The sequence below is a fragment of the Ascaphus truei genome, chromosome 1, assembly GCF_040206685.1.
Source record: "Ascaphus truei isolate aAscTru1 chromosome 1, aAscTru1.hap1, whole genome shotgun sequence".
NCBI lineage: Eukaryota > Metazoa > Chordata > Amphibia > Anura > Ascaphidae > Ascaphus > Ascaphus truei.
The window spans coordinates 538,337,643-538,364,043 of NC_134483.1; the positions used below are offsets into that span (position 1 = coordinate 538,337,643).

Below are 26,401 nucleotides of genomic sequence, written 5' to 3' on the forward strand. Positions count from 1 at the left end.
CACAGCACCAGAGAAACACCCAGGTGAGCTCACAGCACCAGAGAAACACCCAGGTGAGCTCACAGCACCAGAGAAAGACTCAGGTGAGCTCACAGCACCAGAGAAACACGCAGGTGAGCTCACAGCACCAGAGAAACACCCAGGTGAGCTCACAGCACCAGAGAAACACGCAGGTGAGCTCACAGCACCAGAGAAACACGCAGGTGAGCTCACAGCACCAGAGAAACACGCAGGTGAGCTCACAGCACCAGAGAAACACGCAGGTTAGCTCACAGCACCAGAGAAACACGCAGGTTAGCTCACAGCACCAGAGAAACACCCAGGTGAGCTCACAGCACCAGAGAAACACCCAGGTGAGCTCCCAGCACCAGAGAAACACGCAGGTGAGCTCACAGCACCAGAGAAACACCCAGGTGAGCTCACAGCACCAGAGAAACACGCAGGTGAGCTCACAGCACCAGAGAAACACCAAGGTATGCTCACAGCACCAGAGAAACACCCAGGTGAGCTCACAGCACCAGAGAAACACGCAGGTGAGCACAGCACCAGAGAAACACCCAGGTGAGCTCATCTCACCAGAGAAACACGCAGGTGAGCTCACAGCACCAGAGAAACACTCAGGTGAGCTCACAGCATCAGAGAAACACCCAGGTGAGCTCACAGCACCAGAGAAACACGCAGGTGAGCTCAGAGCACCAGAGAAACACCCAGGTGAGCTCACAGCACCAGAGAAACACCCAGGTGAGCTCACAGCACCAGAGAAACACCCAGGTGATTTCACAGCATCAGAGAAACACCCAGGTGAGCTCACAGCACCAGAGAAACACGCAGGTGAGCTCACAGCACCAGAAAAACACGCAGGTGAGCTCAGAGCACCAGAGAAACACGCAGGTGAGCTCATCTCACCAGAGAAACACCCAGGTGAGCTCACAGCACCAGTGAAACACCCAGATGAGCTCAGAGCACCAGAGAAACACCAAGGTGAGCTCACAGCACCAGAGAAACACCCAGGTGAGCTCACAGCACCAGAGAAACACGCAGGTGAGCTCATCTCACCAGAGAAACACGCAGGTGAACTCACAGCACCAGAGAAACACCCAGGTGAGCTCACAGCACCAGAGAAACACGCAGGTGAGCTCACAGCACCAGAGAAACACCCAGGTGAGCTCACAGCACCAGAGAAACACCCAGGTGAGCTCACAGTACCAGAGAAACATGAAGGTGAGCTCATCTCACCAGAGAAACACGCAGGTGAGCTCACAGCACCAGAGAAACACGCAGGTGAGCTCACGGCACCAGAGAAACACCCAGGTGAGCTCACGGCACCAGAGAAACACGCAGGTGAGCTCACAGCACCAGAGAAACACCCAGGTGAGCTCCCAGCACCAGAGAAACACGCAGGTGAGCTCACAGCACCAGAGAAACACCCAGGTGAGCTCACAGCACCAGAGAAACACGCAGGTGAGCTCACAGCACCAGAGAAACACGCAGGTGAGCTCACAGCACCAGAGAAACACCCAGGTGAGCTCACAGCACCAGAGAAACACGCAGGTGAGCACAGCACCAGAGAAACACCCAGGTGAGCTCACAGCACCAGAGAAACACGCAGGTGAGCTCACAGCATCAGAGAAACACCCAGGTGAGCTCACAGCACCAGAGAAACACGCAGGTGAGCTCAGAGCACGAGAGAAACACCCAGGTGAGCTCACAGCACCAGAGAAACACCCAGGTGAGCTCACAGCACCAGAGAAACACCCAGGTGATTTCACAGCATCAGAGAAACACCCAGGTGAGCTCACAGCACCAGAGAAACACGCAGGTGAGCTCACAGCACCAGAAAAACACGCAGGTGAGCTCAGAGCACCAGAGAAACACGCAGGTGAGCTCATCTCACCAGAGAAACACCCAGCTGAGCTCAGAGCACCAGAGAAACACCAAGGTGAGCTCACAGCACCAGAGAAACACCCAGGTGAGCTCACAGCACCAGAGAAACACGCAGGTGAGCTCATCTCACCAGAGAAACACGCAGGTGAACTCACAGCACCAGAGAAACACCCAGGTGAGCTCACAGCACCAGAGAAACACGCAGGTGAGCTCACAGCACCAGAGAAACACCCAGGTGAGCTCACAGCACCAGAGAAACACCCAGGTGAGCTCACAGTACCAGAGAAACATGAAGGTGAGCTCATCTCACCAGAGAAACACGCAGGTGAGCTCACAGCACCAGAGAAACACGCAGGTGAGCTCACGGCACCAGAGAAACACCCAGGTGAGCTCACGGCACCAGAGAAACACGCAGGTGAGCTCACAGCACCAGAGAAACACCCAGATGAGCTCACAGCACCAGAGAAACACCCAGGTGCGCTCACAGCACCAGAGAAACACCCAGGTGAGCTCACAGCACCAGAGAAACACCCAGGTGAGCTCACAGCACCAGAGAAACACGCAGGTGAGCTCACAGCACCAGAGAAACACGCAGGTGAGCTCACAGCACCAGAGAAACACCCATGTAGTGCCCAGATCTCCCATGCGAGGGGGGAGCCGGTGCTACTTACAGCAGCAGCGGCCGTTATTCGAACATTTCACGCGGTGTATACCTCGGAATACCCATGTCATGGCGCGGGATTTCTTCCAACCGTACCACCTTAAGACACGAGTGCAGGCGAGTGCATAAAATGTCATTTTAGTGTTCTGGTTTTTAAACACCTGAAATTGACACAGTAGCACAGTACTGTACACATTACAATTCATTAATTTCATTGCATTTAATTGCACACAATCCATGAAATTCAAACAAAGCAACAGCGATAAACACGCGTGCCTGGGGCGATTGGCCGCGTTAATACCGCGTGGAGTATGTACTTGCAAAATGTAATTAAAAGAGAGGTTTGTAGAGTGACGCTCAATATTCGTGTGTACACAAAAGTATCTAGATAGTTGAAAAAATAATCCAAAAATGGGAACACTGTATTCAATCCATAGGCTCAAATATATATCATGATCATATAAAGGGGGGGGGGGGGGGCAAAAATTAAGACGTAGCGGTCAGTCTGCACGACTACCGCAAAGATGGTCAACAATGCATACCCCTCTTAAAGCATAAACATCCCCATTAGGGATCAAGGTAATAAGATAAAGGCTATTGCCCATTACCTGCCTTTGGGGACTGAAGTCCAGAGCTCCAATACAGGATAGTTGTTCCTCTGCGTGCAATCCTGGAGTGTTGAAGCAATAGTAGTAGAGTAGAGCAAAGGTGCACGGCAACTGGAGAGAGTCTTAGAAAAAATAATTGTCAAGGGCAAACTCCAAAATAAAATAGAGGGTATTTAATGAATGGACACACAAATGGATGAACATGACAAACGCACCAACGCGTTTCATCCTGCAGGACTATTTATTTTTTCTAAGAATCTCTCCAGTTGCCGTGCACCTTTGCTCTACTCTACTAAAATGTAATTAAACCATGTTTTGTGTTTTTCCCTTTCCGGGCATGCAATCAAGCAGTGATTGCTGGTGTATGAGTTTCAAGGTTTTTTTGCGGAGGAACCGCTGTCCGAATGTACCTAGGAGGTTGGGGTCCAGAGTTACCGGTTCCCCAATAAATGTACCCGGGACTCATGCCAGATTCTCGGATACATGTAGGCACATTGTCCCGGCAATACCTCCCCTTGAAAACGTAACCGCGACACACCACTAGGCTGCCCTGCTTCAGCATAACTCGGAAAGGAGAATGAGGCAAAGGGATCAGTATGCATCCCTTGAGCTGAGGGAATCCCTAGGTTAAGGGGGGTACCCCAGCGAGTGCCAAGATGACCCACAAACAGTATATGGTTTGTGGGTGCCAACCATACATAAGGTTGGGGGGGCCTCTGAGAGTCCAAACTGAGTCAAAGGGAAAGTGTGTGGGGGAATAAGGCAGGCAGAAATAAAGTGAACAAAAGAAAAAGAAAAATAAAGTGTGCCAAATAAAGATGTTACTCCAAAAAGTGGCTGAAAATATTAAATGATAAATACAAAAAACATGTGACATGAACCAATCCGGAGCGTATAGGGTCTTGCTAAATGAATTAGATAAATGTGTAAGAGAACCACAACCCAATTTGTACCGCAGCTTCTTAATACAGGGAACCCCAGTCCCTGATGATCAGGTAACAGCAGAAAGAAAAAAAAGTTAGAAGCGCAGTCAAAAAGAGGTAGTGGTCAAACTAAACACCAGTGCCAAGGTGACCCACAAACAGTTTATGGTTTGTGGGTGCCAACCATACTTAAGGTTGGGGGGGCCTCTGAGAGTCCAAACTGAGTCAAAGGGAAAGTGTGTGGGGGAATAAGGCAGGCAGAAATAAAGTGACAACATTTTTCCTTTTCTGTTCCCTGTTCCCTAGAGACTCCAAACTTTAGGAGTCTAAGTCTTAGGTGGGGGTTTTTTGATTGCAGGAGGTCTGGGGACAAAGTTACCGGTGGCCCTATAATTCTCCCCGGCTTACTCGCACTATTTTTGGTACCCGGGTGAGTTGCACTGGGGCCATATAGTGTTTGCCAGATTCCTAATTTTCCAACCCAAGATCCTCACCTAATGTCCCACATAGCTGGAGGGGTTCCCCGAGACTCCGAGTTTATTAAAGTGTATTTTGAATGTGTTTTACATTCAGAACTGATGTCCAAACAGACAGCCCGTGCAAACCCATAGGCGCTGGTAGGTCTCCTGGACATCGGAGTTCAAAGCAGCCAGAGGATGCCTGGAGGTGTGAATAGCATTTGGTCAGCGGGGAAAGGGGGAGTACTAGGTCCGGAGATCAATGGCAGTCCTCCGGGATGCCACTTTTTCTGCCAGACCTAAGGGCGCCTGCCCAGCATTGGGGTAGCTGGGGGGAGATGTGGCAGGCAGGCGCCTGTCCCGTGGCTGGTTTAAATTTCCTGCTGAGCCGACTTTTCTAACCATCTTTGCTTTGATTGGCTGCTTGAGAAAGTTCCCAAGCGCTGATTGGTTGTTCAGTTCTACCTCTGTTTCAGCTAGAGCAGGGAAAGCTATAAGAAGCCGTGAGCCAATCAGATTGTGTGTTCCCCTTGAGTCAGAGCTGAAAGAGCGCAGTCGGGCTTTTCAAAGTTGCTTTGTGCGAAATAACAAAGCAACCGGCTTTGATTTCAAGCCTGAAAAGCCAGAGAGTAAGTCCCGACTTTTGCTCCCAAGTTCGTAGCGGTCGTGGCTGAGATTTTCTGCCGATTTGAGTTCCAGGAGATCCCGGGCTAAGTCCCGGTCCAGGTAAAACTCTCCCAATAGAGTGCCCTGCACCTAGGAAAGTCTAGTTTTCGACCCCAGACCCCCAGTAAGTGTGTCTTTTCATCTGTATTTTGTGTGCCACTGTGTGTATGCAGATTTAAGCCGAATAAACTACCATTTATTTCTCTGCCTTGTTTTTCTCAATGAATGATCCTGGTAAAAAGGTGTAAATAACCTGGTGACATACAGTACATGGAAAAACCAGCTGCTTACAAAATGGGGTGAGGTGAGCTTAAACCCTGGGAGGAGGGGCCACCAACCCCCAAACAACGGATACCAGTTGAAAATTAAAATGAACAAACACAGAATCCCAGCCAGCTCTAACCCCCGTGGTAATATGGGAGAAGATGCGGCCTCAGTAACTGACGTCACTCCCTGAAACTTTGTATAACCTGCTCGGGGCAGAAAAGGTGGCAAGTGACACAACTGACTCGGTTGCCTTATGTGATGGATTCATGGGCATGACCCTAACCCGCTTGGAAAACAGTGCACTGAAGTCTTTGTCTTTACATTGGTCTGGAGCCAGACTTTACAGGTCCGAACACCCCCTTTCCTTTATTCAGGCAGACGTGTTTTTTAAGAAAAAGAGACTATTTAATGTAACACTCGCCACACCACCTCCCCCACTGTGAAAATAATTGCTGTTTCTTTTTAATTCATATAATACGATGTTTTCAAAGAGGGGCCGTTTCCTATTTCTAGCCCGGCTTGTCTTGTTAACACGTCGGGGCCAAGGCTTACCAATAAGCTCTGCCGTTACCAAGGTGTCTGATATTAAATAGGACATCCAGTCACACGGACTTGTTACATGGGAATCGTGGGCTTGGTACAGTGTTCCTGATTTGACTCTCTAATCCCTTCACATTGCAGCCCCCCGTGGCAGGAAAAGGATGAGTAGAATTTCAATGGCTTATTAAAGTTCTAGAGCAGTGGTTCCCACGGCGCACAGTTTGGGAAACACTGTTCTGGAGCATGACCTACTGTTATTATCCACTAGCATGGGTAAACCCAGGGGGGGGGGGGTTCTCAACTCCGGTCCTCAAGACTCCTCAACAGGTCAGGGTTTTACGATATCCCTGCTTCAGCGCAGGTGGCTCAATCCGTCCCAGCATCAGCACTGGTGGCGCAAACAGTCCCTGCTTCAGCACAGGTGGCTCAATCAGAGGCTCAGTCTCCGACTGAGCCTCTGATTGAACCACCTGTGCTGAAGCAGGGATAACCTGAAAACCTGACCTGTTATGGGGGTCTTGAGGACTGCAGTTGAGAACCCCGGGGTTAGAGGTCTGTTGTACTTATATTAGTACACTTTGCATACATCAGAAAGTGAGGTGCAGATGTAGGGCCCTTCATTCTTCTCTCTACTGTCATGCTGGGATAGACGGTGATATTTGGTGCCAACACGGCTATTGATACCTATGTTGGGATATATGGATCAAGGCAAACATGGAGTAAATCAGGAGCAAAGTATCTGCACCATATGTATCAAAGAAAAAATTCCCACTGAAATCAACAGGATTTTTTGCTTGATGCAGAAATGTTTAGAGGCAGGAAGGTGACCCAGCGGGCACGTTTTAACAATCTTTAGAATTCTTACAAGAGCTCACAAACTACTGATGGGGCACATGGAGATAAATAGATGCTTAAAATAAACTGGATCTGCCACTGACATAATGTGCAATTGCCCTAATTTACTGTGTTGGAGACTGATGTTTGGATGAATATGGATCACATTTCAGCCTAATCCCCACCCCAAATTTCCCTGAAAATAATATGGTCATGTCAGCCAGTATTGTCTTCAACCATAAGCTTCCCACTGCAGAGATACACATGTATAAAGCGTTGTTGTTCCCCCAAGGGTATGCCACAGAGTATCCCAGAGATTATGTAGGGTTCACTGCTAATGTAGCAACAGAATGATGCTGAATACCAACGTATACCACAAACCCACAAAAACAGCACAGTGAAATCTGCTACCTACTGTATATAGGGGAGTCTGTTTATCAAGGTCACTGTATATTCAGTATGTCTGTCCCATCTACTGGATCCGTCAACATGTACTGTACTGTGCAAAATGATGTACACGTTGATTGAACAAGACAATTCGATGGCATGTGCTACTAATGTGTAACCCATATTCCCCCCCCCCCCTTAGACTCATCTGACATATCTAGGGTGCGTTAGGGCGGATTACATGGACTGGGTGGTGCGTACCTGCGTGGAACAGGAGGGCCTGAGTCTCCCGCGATGGTATGGGGGACAACAGGACCTGGCTTCTGGGGTATTAGCCTCCATTCTTCTAGTGGTGGTGCAGCGCCTCCATCCTCTATACTCCCAGGGATGTGGGATAGGACCTGTATAGAAGAGTGTACCCTGGTCCCAGGGTGGATACTCCAGAATCACACAAAAGTCTTTGTGGTAAAAGATAAAGTCTCTCTTTATTGTTCTTAGCCGTGCCCGACAATAGCAGCAGCCTGCAGCTACAACAACAACAGTAAGCTCCTCATCACTCAAGACTCTCCCCTCGGTACAGTCCTTTCCTCCTCTCCTTCTCTCCAAATATGCTCTCCGTCAGGATGGACTGTGCTGGGGCTTCAATACCCCACTGCCCACCGCAGAGGGTATCCTCTGGGCGGGGGATGAATCCTCCCCATCACCCTTGCCTCGGGGTGAGGGGCATTGGTCCCACCTGAGCTTGGCTCGCTCTCCAAATGTAATGGCCCAGCTCTTTCTCTGGCTAACTCCCAGGACGGAGCTTGTTCTATCACTCCAACTCCTTGGACCGACCCGCTCCAGAGCCGGGTGAGAACAGACAGACTGTCACTTACAGGAACTGGCTGCTAAATAGTCTCAGTCCCACCTCTTATGATGTCAGCAAGACTTCCCCTCTGCTCACGCCTGCAGCAGAGTCCAAGGCCTGCATCTATCACGCGAGGTAGGGCATGAAGGGGGGAAAACCTATGATTACTACTGGCGCCTGATCTTAACAGGACTTACCACAGTAGAAGGAAGATAGGTATAGCCCGTGCTGTTTACAGGGGGCTACAGATGTATATGGAAACAATGTTCCCCTGAAGTGCTTCCAATCTGAGCAGCGTGGTGGGAGATGGGTGGGATGTGTAAGTGGTGTAATGAAGGAGAGGCCATTGCTGTATGCTAAATACTGTAGACGTGTCTCAATGAAAGTGGCTGGAGACAGGGCGATTTCAGCTTGTAAGAAGGCGGATTGCAGGACATTCTATACAAATACTTTCTCAAGCAGGTGGGTTTTTATACAACAGCAATCCCACCTAAGTAAGTGGGTCCTCGTGAGCTGAATCATGTTATTTGAAGCTCTATAGACCCCCTAGTTGTCGCGATACCTTCCTGTTTAGTTACTGGGGTTACTTCCTGGGTATTTAAATAGGAAGCCGCAGCCAATGACGTTGCAGCTTCCTACTGCAGAACCCGTGAGATCTGGTGGACAGGTTGATGTTGCAGCTTCCTACTGCAGAACCCGTGAGATCTGGTGGACAGGTTGATGTTGCAGCTTCCTACTGCAGAACCCGTGAGATCTGGTGGACAGGTTGATATTGCTTTAACACAAGTAACTACACCAGTTAGTATCTCGGGTAACTGTGGGACCCCGGAACTAAAAGTAATGCAGTTCTTCCCCAGAGGTCTCTGCCGGTTCTAGAGCTGTAAGTAAAAAAATATTTTTTAAAAGTACCTGCGATTGATGCTTTATGGTCTGATTATGGGGAGACATGGAGCCTGTTGGGTAAAGATTGATTGGGTGTCTCACAGATTGGATGCTGCAAGAGATACGGGAGAGAGCGGTAGAGGCAGGTTGAGCAAAGAGGAGGCAGGATTGTACAGAGCAGTGTGTGTGTCTGTGTGTGTGTGTGTGTGTGTGTGTGTGTGTGTGTGTGTGTGTGTGTGTAATGTGATACAGAGAGGTGCAGAGGAGTAATGCCTTAAAGCAGCAGTCCAAGCTGACGTTTTTTTTTCTTTTAATTTTATTCTTTCCCTTTAATATGTGCATCAATACAATCCACACAATGATAAGTAATTAGCTAAATTGCCGGTCGATCCGTAATCCTGTGATCGATCTGGTGAAGATTTGGCTCGGGGGTTCATTAAATGGCTGTCAGTGCAGCAGAAGAGGACCAAAGATGCAAAGTTCTGTGGGGAAGATCATGTGACCAGGCAGTCACTAGATACAATTGGTGCACTGCTAGAGAGAGGGCGGGGCTCAAAAAGTTGTGTGCCAGAGACTGTTTCAGAAGAGGAAGTGACTTTGTAAATGTTTGCTATAGAAGCAAAAAATACTTGTTACATTATAACACATTAAAAAAGGCATTCAGAGTTGTTTAAAAAAAATGCTAAAAGTATTTTCTCATAGTAGAGAACTGATTTATTAAAAAAAAAAAAAACAGATGTAGGATATTGTTTGGTCTGCAGCTTTAAATGACCGGAGAAGAATCTTAAAGGGAAACGTGAGGTTGAATAAGGAACCTTTAGTATTTAAATGGAATTGAAAGGAGGGTGGTAGTGAGAAGCACAAAGCTACCTTCTAATGCAAATGGCTTTAGTTTGATGAAGATCTGATATTTTGCTGGAATGAAAAGAGACACATCCTGAATGCTGTTAGCTCATAACTTCTCCGCCCACCAGTTACTGCATAAATCTGCCCCCCAAATAACAAGCTGAGGCAGACAGAGCAACATGATAACATACTCTGCAAGTAATACTGAGATCTTCAGCATGGAGCTTGGTAGATCGATCCCAGTGTGTTTACTACATGGCAAGTCTGCCCCCCGAATCAGTGTTAAAGGGGTTTATGAATGGTTGCGGTAAAGTACAGATGCAGCCACCAGTATCCGATCACTTGCCTGGGTAAAAACTAAGGCATCTCACAGTAAATGCCTCAACATGTCTGTGAGACTCCTAATGGCCCATCGGATTAATATTTTTTGTATATTTGCGCATGTGGAGGATCTCGCACATGCGCGGGACTCTTCCGTGAATGGGGCCTAGTCGGCGCATGCGCGGACCTCCGTTTGAGTACTGGCATTTCCCCACTTCGGCTTTATTTGCCAGTAGTGTCTGACAACCACAGACGTGGGGATTGGTTGGCCTGTGATCGGAGCATAGGGGGAGTGGTTAGGGACCCTGTGGTAACATGACAAGCTGCCCTTACTGAAGCTGCCCTTATCATGTCGACGGTCCCATAGTGTCTGTGAGTTTTACCGCGCATGCGCAGTTTATAGTCGCGGTTGTGATGTCACGTTTGCCTCGACGTTCGCGCCGTTCTTCACCTGTGGTGACTTAATTAGGTAAGTGGGAAGGTATATTAGACCTTTGTGAGGCTTTTATTGTCAGCTCTCACCTTGACAAAGACTGCTTATAGCAGTCGAAACGTTGGATTTCATGCTGTATTAAATATTCTCTTTCGGAAGACCGAGTGCCTGGACTGTTTCCTTATCCATCGGATTAACACAGCAGGAGTCCCTGCAGTCCCATTCAGTTTGTATGGGACTGCAGGGACCCCCCGCTGTGTTAATCCGATAGGCCATTAGGAATCTCACAGAAATGTTGAGGCATTTACTGTGAGATTGCCCCAGATTTTCCAAGGCAAGTGATCGGATATACAAAAAGTGATAGTGCGCAGCTAATAACGTGGTGATGTGATAAAATACATATATGTGAATATAGAATGTATTAAACAATAGTGATGACCTTGTAGGTGTATAATCACAAATGGGGCGTCTGCAGCCTTTCTTGGGGGGTGGCTCAACACCCCTGGGACTGGAGAAACAAAGAAAAGACAAGGCGCACAACGCAAATAGTGAAATACAGTTTAAAAAGTTAATTTTACTAGAAGATAATAAGTTCTGCGTACATCAAAAAGTATAAAATCAAGCATTTGTTACGTGGGGTTACCACACAGGGAACAGCTGGACTCGTCAGGCTTCATCCACTACCAGAGGAGGAACCGGAGACCCACGATCATCTGACCAGGTAGGTGGGAGGGAGGGGGGGGGCTCTGGATCTGTGGAGGGCACTCACTCCGTTTCTGGATGCTGAGATGTTAAATCCGCAGTGTGGACATGCACACAGTCCCAGGAAAGCGTGCAGTCTGCTTGGTTATTGCCTTCCACTGCTACACGCCGGCAGCACGCTGCTGCGCCTCACGGACGCCCGCTGATGACGTCACTGGTAGTTCTGTCCCGTGAGGCGCAGCAGCGTGTTGCCGGCGTGTAGCAGTGGAAGGCACTGTCTTTTCTTTGTTTCTCAAGTGATCGGATACTGGTGCCTGTATCTGTACCATTGAGTCGAAGCTCACCAACTAATGTGCTTAGGTTCCTCTTTGATAGTACTGTATACTCATTGCTTATATAGAAAATAGATACACAAGTAACGTTGATTATTTCTTTTGTTCAACTCTATTGTAGATGATGTGAGTGTTACACCAAAGGATGAAATACTCATCGATATTGATGATAAAGAACCTCTTATACCAACTCAGGTAAGAGTGGAAGGAAGCTATGGAATAGTATGCCTTGGTCAAGGTGTACATGGTGTTGTGTAATGTTTCCAGGACACTGACAATGATGTTTGTGACATTAACCAATCAGAACGGTGCGTATATCAAGCCGGCAAACCCTTTTGTCTTATTAAGAGAGCTGGGTTTATGGAAACTCATAACTTTCAGTGCAGGTTTTAAGGAATATGCGGTTTATCCACAATGCTCTGTGGAAATTTTATTTATGATGATGGATTACGGTTTTTAGGTTTTAACCGGAAAAAAACCCCCACTGACTGATAATCTTGCACTTTCGGTTAAAACCGATAAACCTGGGGAAATGAAGCCTCCTTTCCTTTCCAATCCCACCTCTTGTGGTCGGAGACACGGGCACGACGGGGGAGTTTGGAAACAGAAAAGAAGTGTACCGAGAACCACAAAATTCAGAAGCGGTCAGTTGATTGCTAGGGCCGGAGAGGCCCGGGCACCTCGGTCACTCAAAGGGTTAAAAGACACATCTGTAACATGCGATTATTTTAGTATTCCGACTTGTGGACAGGAACGTCAAACTGCACGGCTGCTAACGAGATTCTAATTCAGAATGTTGGTTTGTAAAGACGTGGCACCAATAACTACATCTACACCGAATGCTTTCGTTACGCGCCAGTCTTCCTCATGACCACATACAGATATATCAAGACCAAGTGTCTTCGGTGCCGCTGCCATGAGACCGCGTTGGTGACCGTACCAGATGATTACCACTGCCAGGGGGTCCGCTTCTGAAGCCTCTCCCCCGCCCCCCTGCAGCTAGATCGCGGCAGACACTGTCCCTAGCTCCACAAGCGTTTGCTTTGCCTAGGACAGTGAGTCTTGCTTCATCTGTAACTAAATAACTTCAATATGTCCAAAGCAAAGGAGCGGTGAAGGTCTGCCACTGGTGCGCGGACGGCCGCATCCTAATCCAGAGAGGGGAGGGTGGGGGGGGGGGGGGGGTAACATGGTATGAATATCACCCTAGGACCGGTGTCAGGACCGAAACGTTGAGATCTTTCCTTTAATGGCATGTCTCTGATGTTAATAGCACCGCCGAAGTGCCAGTCTTTCTGTTTCTCATACTAAGTAACTCCAGTCACATATTTCTTTAGCTATTGTAAGGTCTTTGATGAATTGCCATCCCCTTAGAGCAGCAGTGGGGTTCATAGGGACCAATAAGGAATATGTTCTGCTGGACAACCTAAATCAGGGGCGCTCAATACCAGTCCTCAAGCCCCACCCTCCTTCCCCCAACAGGTCAGGTTTTCAGGGTATCCATGCTTCAGCACAGGTGGCTCAATCAGAGGCTCCGTTGAAGACTGAGCCTCTGATTGAGCCACTTGTACTGATGCAGGCACTGATAGAGCCACCTGTGCTGAAGCAGGGATATCCTGAAAACCTGACCTGTTGGGGGGAAGGAGGGTGGGGCTTGAGAACTGGCGTTGAGCCCCCCCCCCGCCCTCAATCACACGATTCCTAACAAGGCAGATGAGCTGAAATCCATCACTAGATCATGGAAGCTTCCCTTCCTGCAACAAACAGGATGGCAATCACTTTACAGAGAGAAAGTGGGAACCCCCCCCCCCTCACGTAACAGTCTCACCACGAGTTGCACTACACATTTGTCGTGCATGGCTGCTGACACAAGATATGTCATCCCTTGACTGAAGCAGCCAGTGCTTTTTATTTTGCACGGCATTCCCGGTACATGAATAATCCCCAAGAAACCCTTTACCACTTCACTACTCCTTTACAGTAATATACATCCTTGCAAATTCCACGTGCAGGCCCCCACTTACTGCCTCGGCTGCCCTCCCGGTGCTTGGGTTTTTGTGGTTGCTGTTTAATGTATTTTTTCTAAGCACATAGCAACGTCACGCTGCTGCTTCAGCACCACTTGCTGTGCATCTGCCAGCAAATGTCATTGTAATGTGTGTGATGCTGCCCACAGGGCCGATATCTACGCTTTGTTCAATGTCATTGTTATCTAGCAAGAAGCTCTGCAGAACCCTGTGTGCGGAGGGGACCCGCAGCAATGAGGGATTCATGCATTTAGCACATGTTTCTTACAGGAAATATCTCGTGTTCTACACACATTCGATGTGTATTTATTGGGCTGCAATTGTTCTGCATTAAACGGCTAGCCCTTTCCAGAAAAGGATTTCAGCCCCATAGAAATTAACAAGCACCCGTATTTTGATGTCCCCTTTTTCCTTATAGAAGCAATATGCAAAAATACGCAGAAGTACCTGGAATGTGTGACCAGGACTCCACCCCAGAGGTGGCCGAACAACGTCTCTCTCACAGCACTTTGTAATTGTAAGGAGCTCCATAAAATGTACAGTATTTTCCTTCCAGCGCTGACATATGATCTTCTTCCAGCTCTTAGACAAATGACATTTAATATAATGATATGTCATACATAACATGAAAGAAGCAGGATACACGCTAATCTTGTACATGTGAAATGATTGGGGCTGAAATCTTCCTGAGTAAGGGGAAGAGGGGCCTCTGACTTTGCAATACTGATATTGGTACAGATTGCTTTGTGATATCACTGCAGCTAACCTAGCGTGTCACATACAGCACACAGTATAAGGCCAAAATTGATGTTATCATGTTTCTTATCTGTAGATGACATCACATTGATATTGGTTTCATGGTTTCCTTTGTATATGACTACAATGCTATCAGTGCCAGGAGGAAAACACGCTTTACCCAGCACATTGGAATTACAGTGTTGGAAAACAATATTTCACCCATTTGCGCCACCACCTCTGGGGTGGAATCCTGCGGTCACATTCCTGGTACTCTTGCTAGTTGCTGGGGGAACACAAACCATGTATATTTGCCTGCACTGTTTTGTTTTATGAAATCAAAATCTCCCTGTTTATATGTTTTTTGTAAATCCAGTCCACCCGGTGGTACCCCATGAAAAAGACCCCTGTAAGTATGAAGGCTCTCTATGGCATTGGTGTGAGGGTAGCCTGGAAGGTTGTCTCTCACAACCTTCCTACCGGGTTTCTGAAGATGACACTTGAAGTGTCGTCACTGTATTCTTATGCAGACACTTCGTGTTTAATAACATTTCAGCTGGATCAAGTGGAAAAAACATTATTTGGGGATTGGTTTTAGACTATAGGACAGGAGTTGATACACCTCTCAAACGGATGTCAGCGACCTACATGTAACCCTTTAGGAACGTTTTCCTGCCCGTGGTTCCTCAGGAGGGACAGTCTGCCTTTAAGTGGCTCACTGCTCTTTCTGCTCCACCCATTCCCCTTTACCACGTGTTCCGAGTGATGAAGAATTAATGCACAGATCCATTCACATTCGGGGACTTACAAAGTCTTCACCAGTGGTGGGAAAAACAAAAATAATTCTTTATTAAAACGGGTGCTGTTTTTTGCGCCAATATTAACCCAAATTTGCGCTGATTTTTTTTTTAGAATAAATAGAAATGGGACATTTGGGTGCAATGGGTCTGAAAACCACAGATTCAGCCTGGAATTTTGTTAAGCATAAAGTATTTGCAAGTTGGTGATTGCACTGGGACATTTTCTCTCGCGGGCGGTGGTTATGATGGTTATGGTGGTTATGGTTCTTCCTATCGGTTTAAGTACACAAAGATGACCTGTGACATTGGATGTTCCAAAGGACTTGGTTATACGGCTTTTCGGAGGCTATGACACAATACATGAGCATACTGTATACAGCACTAAGGTTTCGGTTCTGTATTGGTGTTGCTTTATATTTTTGGGCCCTTGACAGTCCTTTTCTGAATGGGATATTTTCTCTTTAGGAGGCCTGTCCTTCACATGTTAGCACACACCCTGCTGATATTTTGCTGCTTCAGCGCCCAGCCATTGGATTATGGCCAATTCTCTGTGCCAGTTCCTAAAGCTTTAATCACTTTTCCAAAGTGTCAGTGTGTGGGAGGGACACGCCAAGGCATCAGAAGGCAAACAAACACACAATTTGACAGTAGATAAGACCCACTCGTAGGGTGACCATATAACATTGATACCCTGACATCCAAAACCTATGCCAAACTAGGTGTACGTTATAGGAACAAATCCTCCCTAAGTCCGCTGGTCAGAAAGCGTATCGCACTGCAGATGCTAATGCCAATTATAGACTATGGGGACATAGTATACAGCATGGCACCCCAAACCCACCGTAGCAAACTTGATACCCTCTACAATTCAATATGCCGTTTTGTTCTCCAATGCAACTACAACACACATCACTGTGAAATGCTCAAAGAACTAGATTGGTCATAACTTGAGTCTAGGCGCAAAGTTCACCTTTCCTGTCTTGCCTTCAGATACTTTCTGGGCAAGCTACCCATCTATCTGAACAAGCTCCTCACCCCTACCACACGCAGCACTTATCATCTGAGATCTGACTCCAAAAGACTGTTCCAAGGGTCAGCAAATTATCTGGACGCTCCTCCTCTTACCATGTACCCCACAACTCTCACTGCCGCCACCAGTCTAAGTTCTTTCAAAAGTAAAGCTGTCTCACATTTTAATCTGGTCTGTAACTGTTACATAAACCTAAAATATATATATTATCTCATACTGTGAATGCAATGTCTTGAATATAATGTATACCCTGTTCACGTATGTAACTATGTATCTGTAACCATGTATTTTTCATCATAACTCTGTGCCCAGGACATACTTGAGAACGAGAGGTAACTTTCAATGTATTACTTCCTGGAAAAACATTTTATAAATAAATAAATATTTTCCCCAGAACAAACCAAGACAAGTTTCGCGCATGAGTGGCTGGCAACTTGCCGGCTGCGCATGCACAATGGGCACTTGTCGAACACGCATGCGCGATCGCGGGCTAGACCATCTTGGTGGGACTCTAATTACACAGGGTACTCTCCCTGGAAACAATAAAAGGGATGGGGACCCTATCGTATACTTAGGGGCTTACATAACTATTCGCAATGAGATCCCTCTTCTTCCGCTCCTTCATGGATCTGATCTTCCAGAAGCTTCCCCCCTCTGTCACTGTATGCGGGCAGAAACTTCTGCTGGATCACCCCAGCACCATGTGATAGAGAAGGGGCGTTCCTCTGTGTGAGCCCACACAATTAACCCCTAAGGGGGTGTTACACTTATACAGTACAATTATGACCTAATATTAGTTGGGGAATCCTGCCCAAGCAGATGTGAGCAATCCTCCCCTGCACATGAAGCAGGAACTGATTGAGCTACCTGCGCTGAAGCAGGGATATCCTTCAAACCTGACCTTTTGGGGGGGAGGACTTGAGGCTGGGAGTTGAGCCCCCCTGATTAAACCCATCCTGGGCTACTGTCCATGCTTCACTGGTAACATTTGCCTCCTCTGATACACTCCATTACCACAACTCTCTGTTGCCTATACTTCAACCAATGTCTTATACATCGACCACCTTGGAATCCACCCCCAAGCATTTAATCATGTTTATCAGTCTACTGTTTGGGACAGTGTCAAACTCCGTACTAAATCTAGGTCAGATACATCAACCGTTCTACTCTGATTAGAAGTATTACTTTGTCAACCCAGTAAAAAAAAAGACATTTGTTTGACATAATCTCCCCCCCAGTAAATCCCAGTAGATCCCAGTAAATCCATGCTGTCTGGGATCTTGTGAGTCGCTGGATTTCTTTTGATTTCAGCATGATTTCCATTGATTTCCCTGCAGTCACCAGCCTCGTCTCTTTGCTCTTCTCCACTGGTTAGTTATGTTAATGGCGTGGCCATCACCCCACGGGCTCTTTGTCTCTTTGCTCTTCTCCACTGGTTAGTTATGTTAATGGCGTGGCCATCACCCCACGGGCTCTTCGTCTCTTTGCTCTTCTCCACTGGTTAGTTATGTTAATGGCGTGGCCATCACCCCACTGGCTCTTCGTCTCTTTGCTCTTCTCCACTGGTTAGTTATGTTAATGGCGTGGCCATCACCCCACGGGCTCTTCGTCTCTTTGCTCTTCTCCACTGGTTAGTTATGTTAATGGCGTGGCCATCACCCCACGGGGCTCTTCGTCTCTTTGCTTGGCCCCATCGATCGGTCGACTCTCGGTTTTGTAAGTTCCACGAGGACCTTCTCCTCTGGAAATGGACCTGTGTCACGTTCCTTTTTCATTTAATTTCATTTAGATTCTTGTTCCCCCAACTGCGGTCCCTCCCCTTCACCTTCTGCTGTGAAGACTGAGCAAAATAATGACGCTTGTCTGCTACGGGTCTCCCTTTGAATGGCCCGTCTATGCTGTGTTTAGTTCCTCCCTGGATTTCCCTCCTTCCCCTTATAATTGGATTGTCCCCCTTCCTAATGGACTTTTTTGTTGTTGGTATTTTACACATTTTAATGACTTTCTTTATATACTGTTGCGGCCCCTTTTATTCTCCTACATCCCCGAATTTTTTCGGGGATGTTTTCCGAATGTCACGCACTTTGTCGCGTTCATGCTGCATTCATGGCGAGACAGCGCTAATAGCGCTAATACAATGAAGCCGCCCACGGCGCCTAAAAATACCGGAACATGCCGCATCAAACACTGCATCTGCCCGCGGTTTTAAAACTCGCGCTGAAACGGCCGCACGACGCTGAAGGCGGCCGCCACTGTATATATATATATATAAAGCAGAAATATATATATATATTATATATATACACACTGTACCGTATATCTGTGTTAATGGATGTAGCACTGAGCTCTGTCTGTGTTTCATGTTCTGTCTCTGGTTTTAAATACTTCCTCCTGCCTACCCTGAATTCGTTGTCTATCTTTTCTTCTTCTGAGGCTGCCTATATTATGTTTTTAGCCTTTAGAATACTTGCTACCTCATTTCAGAACCACATTGGCTTTCGCTCCCTTGTGCTTTTACGGACCTGCCTGGCACAAAGTTCTGTTGCTTTTAGTATTGCATTGGTTCGTTTTTCTCACTGCTCCTGCACCCGGATACACCCACCCTGCCAAAGAATCACTAATATATTTTGCCATCTCGGAAAATTCCGCCCCCCCTAAAATCTAGAACCGCAGGTGTGTGGCATGTGTGGCCTCTATCTTTATACTAAACCCCACTGATTGATTATCACTGGAAGCTAAGTTCTCAATTACAATTACATGTGATATTCTGTCCCAATTTGTAAGTATTAAAGGCCAGATACACAGAGGTCGGTCAAGACAAGGCTCATAGCGTCATGTTATCAAACTCCGTACCGACCGCTCTGTTCCGTGAGGTTAACACAAATCCAGGAAGCGAACACAACGGGCGTTAGTGATCCCGTTAGAATAGACTTAACGCCACGTTAAGATAGCTGTGCCTTGCATGGAAATGGGGAGGGAGAGACAGGGGCATGTGCTTAATGTAGCATGTAGCTTAATGGGGCATGTGCGTCTATCTGTCAATGTGTTTCTGTGGCTGAAGGTTCTAGAACATAGGTGGGCAACTACAGTCAGGTTTTCGGGATATCCCTGCTTCAGCACAGGTGGTTCAATCAGTTGAGCCACTGATTGAGCCACCTGCGCTGAAGCAGGAATATACCGAACACCTGACCTCTTGGTGGCCCTTGAGGACTGCAGTTGCCCACCTCTGTACTAAATGCTGTACCGAGGTAAAGGCAGGAAATGTGACTAGCAGCTAGCAGAGATTGATACTGGCAAACAGATGCAAGACAAAGGGGTAACAGAAGATGCATTATCAGGAAACTAGCTGAAGTGTAAAACATGAACGCATGAGTACCCGAACAGCAAATCCCAACATCACATTTTGCAACGAGAGCAGCACCGATAGTCTTCCAAAAACATCCATAGAATCAAGGAAAGTGCTAACATCATTGCATGAATGCTTAAGAAGGAGCCTTGCACCTGCAGTATAAGTGCATGCAATGCCTCACGTAGATAAACGTCGTATTTTTCTTTATAGTAAAAAAAAGCATGACAGCCTGTAAAAAAAAATGTAATGCAACTATTTAAGGTTTGAGACCAAATATGCGTAGAGAAACAACACACAAGTGTCACAATGTATTACCAGTACAAGTAGCAAGATGAGTTACCCTAGGTTGACGTCTGTCTAATGAGTTTTTCTGAGCAAGAGCACTTTTATAGCAGGAATTTTGTCTCCAACGTCTCAATTGGAAGCTCTGCCATCCCATCTGTTAAGCATATATGAGTTGAAAACTCCTAAATTGGTTGGGCTACTCACTTTTTCTCTGAAGATTTAGGAGGGAGATCCCCCAAATGTTGTTATTCTTCTGATTAAATTATTTGGGCGTCCGCCTGTGGGATTTGGGTTTCACACTTTGTTTAATGTGGCTGTCATTTCACTCTGGCGCGTAGAGTGCAGAAAACCCAAGTCTGGAAGTATTGTCTTAACATCTGCCGGTCGGATCCGTTTTCCATCAAAGACAGATTTCCCGGACGTGTCTCCAGACTTCTATGGTTTCAAAGAGTATCATTACAGGGTGGTCAGGAGCTGCGCGCTGACGGGAAGAAGGGAGAGGTCCCGCAACGTTTGGGAGGACAGGATAGCCACCATATTTGTGGTTTACGAGCATTGACAGTAGAACAAAATGTTACTGTTATTTCTGAAACGTGCCCAGAAACTTCATCAGAACTCTTCCGAAAGGACAGTAGTAGGATGATTCTGGTAAGAGCACATATGGAAAGGAAATGCCAACTAGTGAAGGTACTTCTTGTATCCATATCGAGCCACTGTGCCTTCTTTTTTTAGTACTTATTCAGGATAATGATATTGTAGCTGGTGCAACCATGCCATAAAAAAAGAAATACATTACATTGGGCACAGTTGTTGTCTACGGTGTAGTTTCAATGGTGGAATATCTCTTCCTTATCTCTGTCACCTGCATTTGGCTGTGCTACGTTCCCCGAGAAATGCAGATAACAGAGATAAGGAGGCGCCCAGCGTTCTAGAATCCAACGCAGTAACACTGAGGTACGGTTAGGCTACAACAGAAAGAATCAGATGATCACCATAACAACGTCTTAGGCCGCGCGTATAGTGCCCGCGACGGGCTACGTGACGGGTGACGTCACCTGTCACCGTCGCCGCTAGCGAAAGTTATATTTCGATTTGCGGCGGCAGCGCGGGCTTTCTGGCATTTGGTTGGTTCAGGGGCTGTCACATGAGGCGACAGCCCTTGAAAAATCAAATATTGCCAGCTTACAAATTTGGCGACGAGACGTCGCTGTGTCGCATTGTCGCCGTCGCGCTTACTATAAGCGCACGCGGCGGCGGCAATGTATTTGTTTTTGAGCGACATCGCCCGTCGCGGGCACTATACGCGCGGCCTTATTCTTCAACGCTATTTCTTTATCTCAAAAGAATAAGCATTTATTGAGAGCCAGGATAATCAGATCTACTGGAGAGAAAAGAAATCCAGGGAAAGTATACAGTAGATCACTTGAAGCGTTAGTTTATTAGGAATAGAAATCCCATACTATTGACTTTATACTGTATTTGATCCCTGTCTTTTTTTCTTTACTTTGGTTTGTCACAAATAAATTCCTTTTACTGTAGTTGCTCATCATTTCTGCACAGTGCTTATTTCACACCTATTTAGTGAATAAATCCATCATTTGCATCCACACCCCTTTAACTTCAGTTCATGATCCCTTGTTCCTTGTTTTTTCCTTTATTGAGATCACTAATGTATTTAAATGTCTCATGCCTCTGCCCCCTCGTTGTCCTTTCTTGCAAAGTATACTTATATTTGGATTATTTTAGCCTTTTCTTTAAACTACATGCCAGTAGTAAGACAGCTTAGAAACAAACATTTAACTACTTTGTTGTTGTGAAGAAAGTGACTTATTTCTACATTGTTCTAACCACACATTATATAAGTTATGGTGGGTAAAAAAGTGACAAAAAGCATCCACCGTACAGTATATAGCAAATAAATATCCCACTTGTGAACACATTTGCATGTCTCAGACAGCTCTGCAACCCTGTCTCCTCCCATTAACTCTTCGCATACAATGTTTCTGTGTGCTCATTTGCATGTCATTTCCCAGAATCCCTGGCTGCAGTTGAAATACTGTATGCTAAGAGATAATGGGGGAAAGCAGGGGCGCAGCCCTGTCTGAGACGTGACAGTGCTCACACGTGATATTTCTATTTGCTGTACAGTACATTGTTTTAAAAAGTGGCCACAATGGTTTAAAGAAAATAATGGCACAGTGTTCGTACTGCTACAGTAGACTTAATTTGGGAAGAGCCCTTTGGACCGTGTTTTTGAATGACATATGTAACCCCGTTTCCTCCCTCCCCCCCATTCTCATATAGGGTCTATCAAGGGGAAAGCTGCTCTGGTTACTCATTGTACTGTGGTGCAGACCTGCTGGTAACCGGGGGCCCTGAGTCTCCCGCCTCGTGTTATGCGAGAGGTTAGGACAGGCTTCTGGGGTCTTGCCCGAATCATACGGTGACCGCGCCTCCATCTCTTGCAGTCCCCAGAGATGTGGGGAGAAATCTCTGCAAGAGAAATTACCTCTTCTTCTTCCTGATAGATCTCAGTCTCAGACAATAAGAATGTGGAAACAGATGATCTTTATTCTGCTCTCTCTCACACAATCAAAGACAGTGTACAGCTTACACCGAATCAATTCTTAGCAATCAGCTCTTCACCTTTAGGATGTCCCTGGACCTACACTCCTGGACACTGGCCACCAGAAGCAGTCCTTGCTCTTCCCTTACCCGCTGGTAGGATAAGGGGAATCGTCTTCCACCTTTCCCCGCAGGGAAGGCACCCAGTAAGCAGAGCCCTGCTCCACTAGGTTGGATAGACTACACCTCTCTCACGGTAGAGGCAACTGGCTAAATAGAGGAAGTGCAGCTCCTTAAGTCAGTTCCAGTAAGAACCACCCCCCTGTCCTTGATTGGACAACAGGCCTGATTGCACTACCTACCCTTACTAGGGATTACTGCCAGGAGGAGGGCAGACTTATAGCCCCAAACCAGCCAGGGCTACACAAATGTAGTACAGTATTACTTATACAGTGCATATTCTGAAAAGCACAACGGGAAACAGACATTCTAAATAAAGCCCGTGTTTTAGTGGTGACATAAGTGTGTGAATGAGAGAGCACACTAGCAGTGTTACACTTTATTACTTACTAATAAAATTGCAGTTAAACAGTGTACAGGTCCCCACTCTTACTTTTCTCAGATGAAACTCTTCAGCAGTGAAAGGGTAAAAGCACATTATAGAAGGGTGCAGGCCCACATTAGGAAAATATAGCAAGTAATTAGTGTCTGTCTGTGATCAAGAACGGCCTCTCGGTGACCGGCTGCAACTACCAGCGCAGTTATAATATTACCTGGCGGCACCAGGCTGATAAATAATGTGTCATTTGTTTCATCAAACCGCTTACATGCCAGTGAGAAGCCGATGTGCATCAAATAAGAGGAAGCCAGTTATGTGTGTGCTGGTAAACAATGCCAGTCCAATAGCTTCAACTTTTTTTCTAGACATGACCAAACCGGAAATGGGACGGTAGAGCAAGAACGAAAACAACAACGTACTTAATACCAAGTCCATGTAAGCAGCATTCTATCCTGCAGCTTTGTATCAAAGTATTTCTCCCCATCGGCCCCAGCTTACACCTTGGGGAGAGTCAGTAGGAGGAGTTGGGGAGGAGTTACATGGGGCACAGGTTATAATGAGATGTATCACATTCTGCGTCTCTGCCCCAGCTTGCACCGTGGGGAGAGTCAGTAGGAGGAGATGGGGAGGAGTTACATGGGGCACAGATTATAATGAGATGCATCACATTCTGTCTCTCTGTCCCAGCTTGCACCTTGGGGAGAGTCAGTAGGAGGAGATGGGGAGGAGTTACATGGGGCACAGATTATAATGAGATGTATCACATTCTGCCTCTTTATCCCAGCTTGCACCTTGGGGAGAGTCAGTAGGGGGAGTTTGGGGAGTTACATGGGGCACAGATTAAAAGGATATGTATAACATGCTGCGTCTCTGTCCCAGCTTGCACCTTGGGGAGAGTCAGTAGGAGGAGTTGGGGAGGAGTTACATGGTGCACAGATTATAATGAGATGTATCACATTCTGCGTCTCTTTACCAGCTTGCACCTTGGGGAGAGTCAGTAGGAGGAGATGGGGAGGAGTTACATGGGGCACAGATTATAATGAGATGTATCACATTCTGCCTCTTTATCCCAGCTTGCACCTTGGGGAGAGTCAGTAGGGGGAGTTTGGGGAGTTACATGGGGTACAGATTAAAAGGATATGTATAACATGCTGCGTCTCTGTCCCAGCTTGCACCTTGGGGAGAGTCAGTAGGAGGAGTTGGGGAGGAGTTACATGGTGCACAGATTATAATGAGATGTATCACATTCTGCGTCTCTGTACCAGCTTGCACCTTGGGTAGAGTCAGTAGGGGGAGTTGGGGGAGTTACATGGTGCACAGATTATAATGAGATGTATCACATTCTGCGTCTCTGCCCCAGCTTGCACCTTGGGGAGAGTCAGTAGGAGGAGTTGTCGAGGAGTTACACGGTGCAAACGTTATAATGCGATGTATCACATTCTGCGTCTCTGTCCCAGCTTGCACCTTTGGGAGAGTCAGTAGGAGGAGTTGGGGGGAGTTACATGGGGCACAGATTATAATGATATGTATCACATTCTGCGTCTCTGTCCCAGCTTGCACCTTGGGGAGAGTCAGTAGGAGAAGTTGTCGAGGAGTTACACGGTGCAAACGTTATAATGCGATGTATCACATTCTGCGTCTCTGTCCCAGCTTGCACCTTTGGGAGAGTCAGTAGGAGGAGTTGGGGGGGGGGGGGGAGTTACATGGTGCACAGATTATAATGATATGTATCACATTCTACGTCTCTGCCCCAGTTTGCACCTTGGGCAGAGCCAGTGGGTGGAGTTGGGGAGGAGTTGCATGGTGCACAGATTATAATGAGATGTATCATATATCTGAAGTGGCACCCTGAGCAAAATTATATTCTCTGAAAGATCCAAGACATTCATTGCCGTATTCATATAGAATTTCAGTCCATGGCAGTGTACTCCCTCCCAGGCCCAGGGGCTACACTATTGTAGGAATATGTGTTCTGCAGTCAGTCACTGGGTATTCTCTATGGGGCAGGATTGCTTCAACCTCGGGTTCTTCCAGGAGCAGGACAGCGAGCAGTGAAGGACTTCCAAGAATCAGGGCGCTAGACACTTTTATGAAACAGCAAAACTCATTATTGTACAATAATAGTCCATAAAACAAGTTTCAACGTCTCCTTCTGGAGAATCCCCACGGCCTCTACCAGAGGGGGCTCTATACTTGTGAGAGGAAAGTGTAGTAGACGTGGGCAGGGTGTCCCAGCTTACTTTCCCTTAGGAACTTTTCTCTGGGGCATACCTTGTTCCCCGCCTCTTCTGTTCATATTCTCTACTATCCCCTCCTGCTGCAGAGACTGTAACCCCATTTTCACTAGAACTTGTTAGTCCCACAGTAGCTTCCTACATCTCTACACTCAAGCTCATCTTAGGTTACTGCATTGAGGTCCATGGCTTGGGCCTCTCCAGCCAGATACAGTATATCGGCGTCACACAACTGAACTGAAAACTTTGGAACAGAACTTTAGAACTACTGTAGCAAAGAACTGGCAGCGGAGGAGAGGGTGGAACTATTTATACTTTCTCTATTATGATTTCGCCCTCCCCCCTGGTGACATTATATATAGAAGAGGCATAGGTGACTCCCAAATATTTTAGCCCATTAGGGGATAATTGACCTCTTAGGGGAACAATACCAAGCAGTCCCAATTAAGGGGGCTACAGCAGTTTCCCACAATCGTCAACTTCAATGCTTCATCAATGAAGCCCTTAGTCGGTAAATGCTTTTTCCTTATGTTTCTTATAATCTTAAAAATGCCTCCCTCCTGCTGTCCCTGTGGAACTTTCTACCATGCCCTCCTCCTGTCTCCTCTTCCGGGTGTACATATCGAGGTCCTTTACTGTATCGTATCTCCTTTCAATACTCCAGGCGATTCTGCATATATCAAGGGTGGAACAAAAAATCCCCATTGAGAGCAGTAGGATTGTTGCGTTGATACATATGGTGCCGTTAGCCAGGGATTTTCTATGTATAGTAGTAAGTTGATTCCACTCTTTGTGGATGCACATTTTATGTCTATGAATATAGCTGAGAGAGTCTGAGTCAGATTTATTTAACTCTCAGTTGCATTGTGATCTTCTGGTGGGGTATGAATGATCAACAAGACCTCCTGTACTTGATTGTATTCTGCCACGACAGAGTAGATGTTAGTAGATCATTGTGCAGTGCAGTTATCCTGATACCATAGCCCGTGGCTTATTTATTCTTAAGTTTTATTAAATCAAGCGTCTGAATGGTTTTGTTTTCCAGGATTAAAGCAGCTCTCTTATTTCTCCATGCACATGACTCAACTAAAAATGCTCCACACCAACAGTACAAGCGACTCTTCAAAGTATCTATTCCAAGGAGTCCCTTCTGTTTACCTCTCGTCCCACCAGTGGTTTACCAAAGCCCACACAGCAGCTGCCTGGGCTCTGTAACATATCCCCCT

The 26,401-nt window shown here is 46.7% G+C and overlaps 1 protein-coding gene across 16 annotated transcripts in view; it reads left to right on the plus strand.

The window, feature by feature from the left end:
• The window catches only part of DYSF (dysferlin), a 406,918-nt gene that overhangs the window by 290,967 nt on the left and 89,550 nt on the right, over positions 1-26,401 (plus strand). For 9 of the 16 annotated variants that reach the window (XM_075573113.1, XM_075573169.1, XM_075573096.1 and 6 more), the window contains 2 exons: positions 11,713-11,786; positions 14,730-14,762. In XM_075573113.1, coding sequence (XP_075429228.1) covers positions 11,713-11,786; positions 14,730-14,762 — 107 coding nt within the window. The remainder of the gene's footprint in view (positions 1-11,712; positions 11,787-14,729; positions 14,763-26,401) is intronic. The other 7 variants (XM_075573215.1, XM_075573223.1, XM_075573132.1 and 4 more) reach the window with 1 other exon arrangement.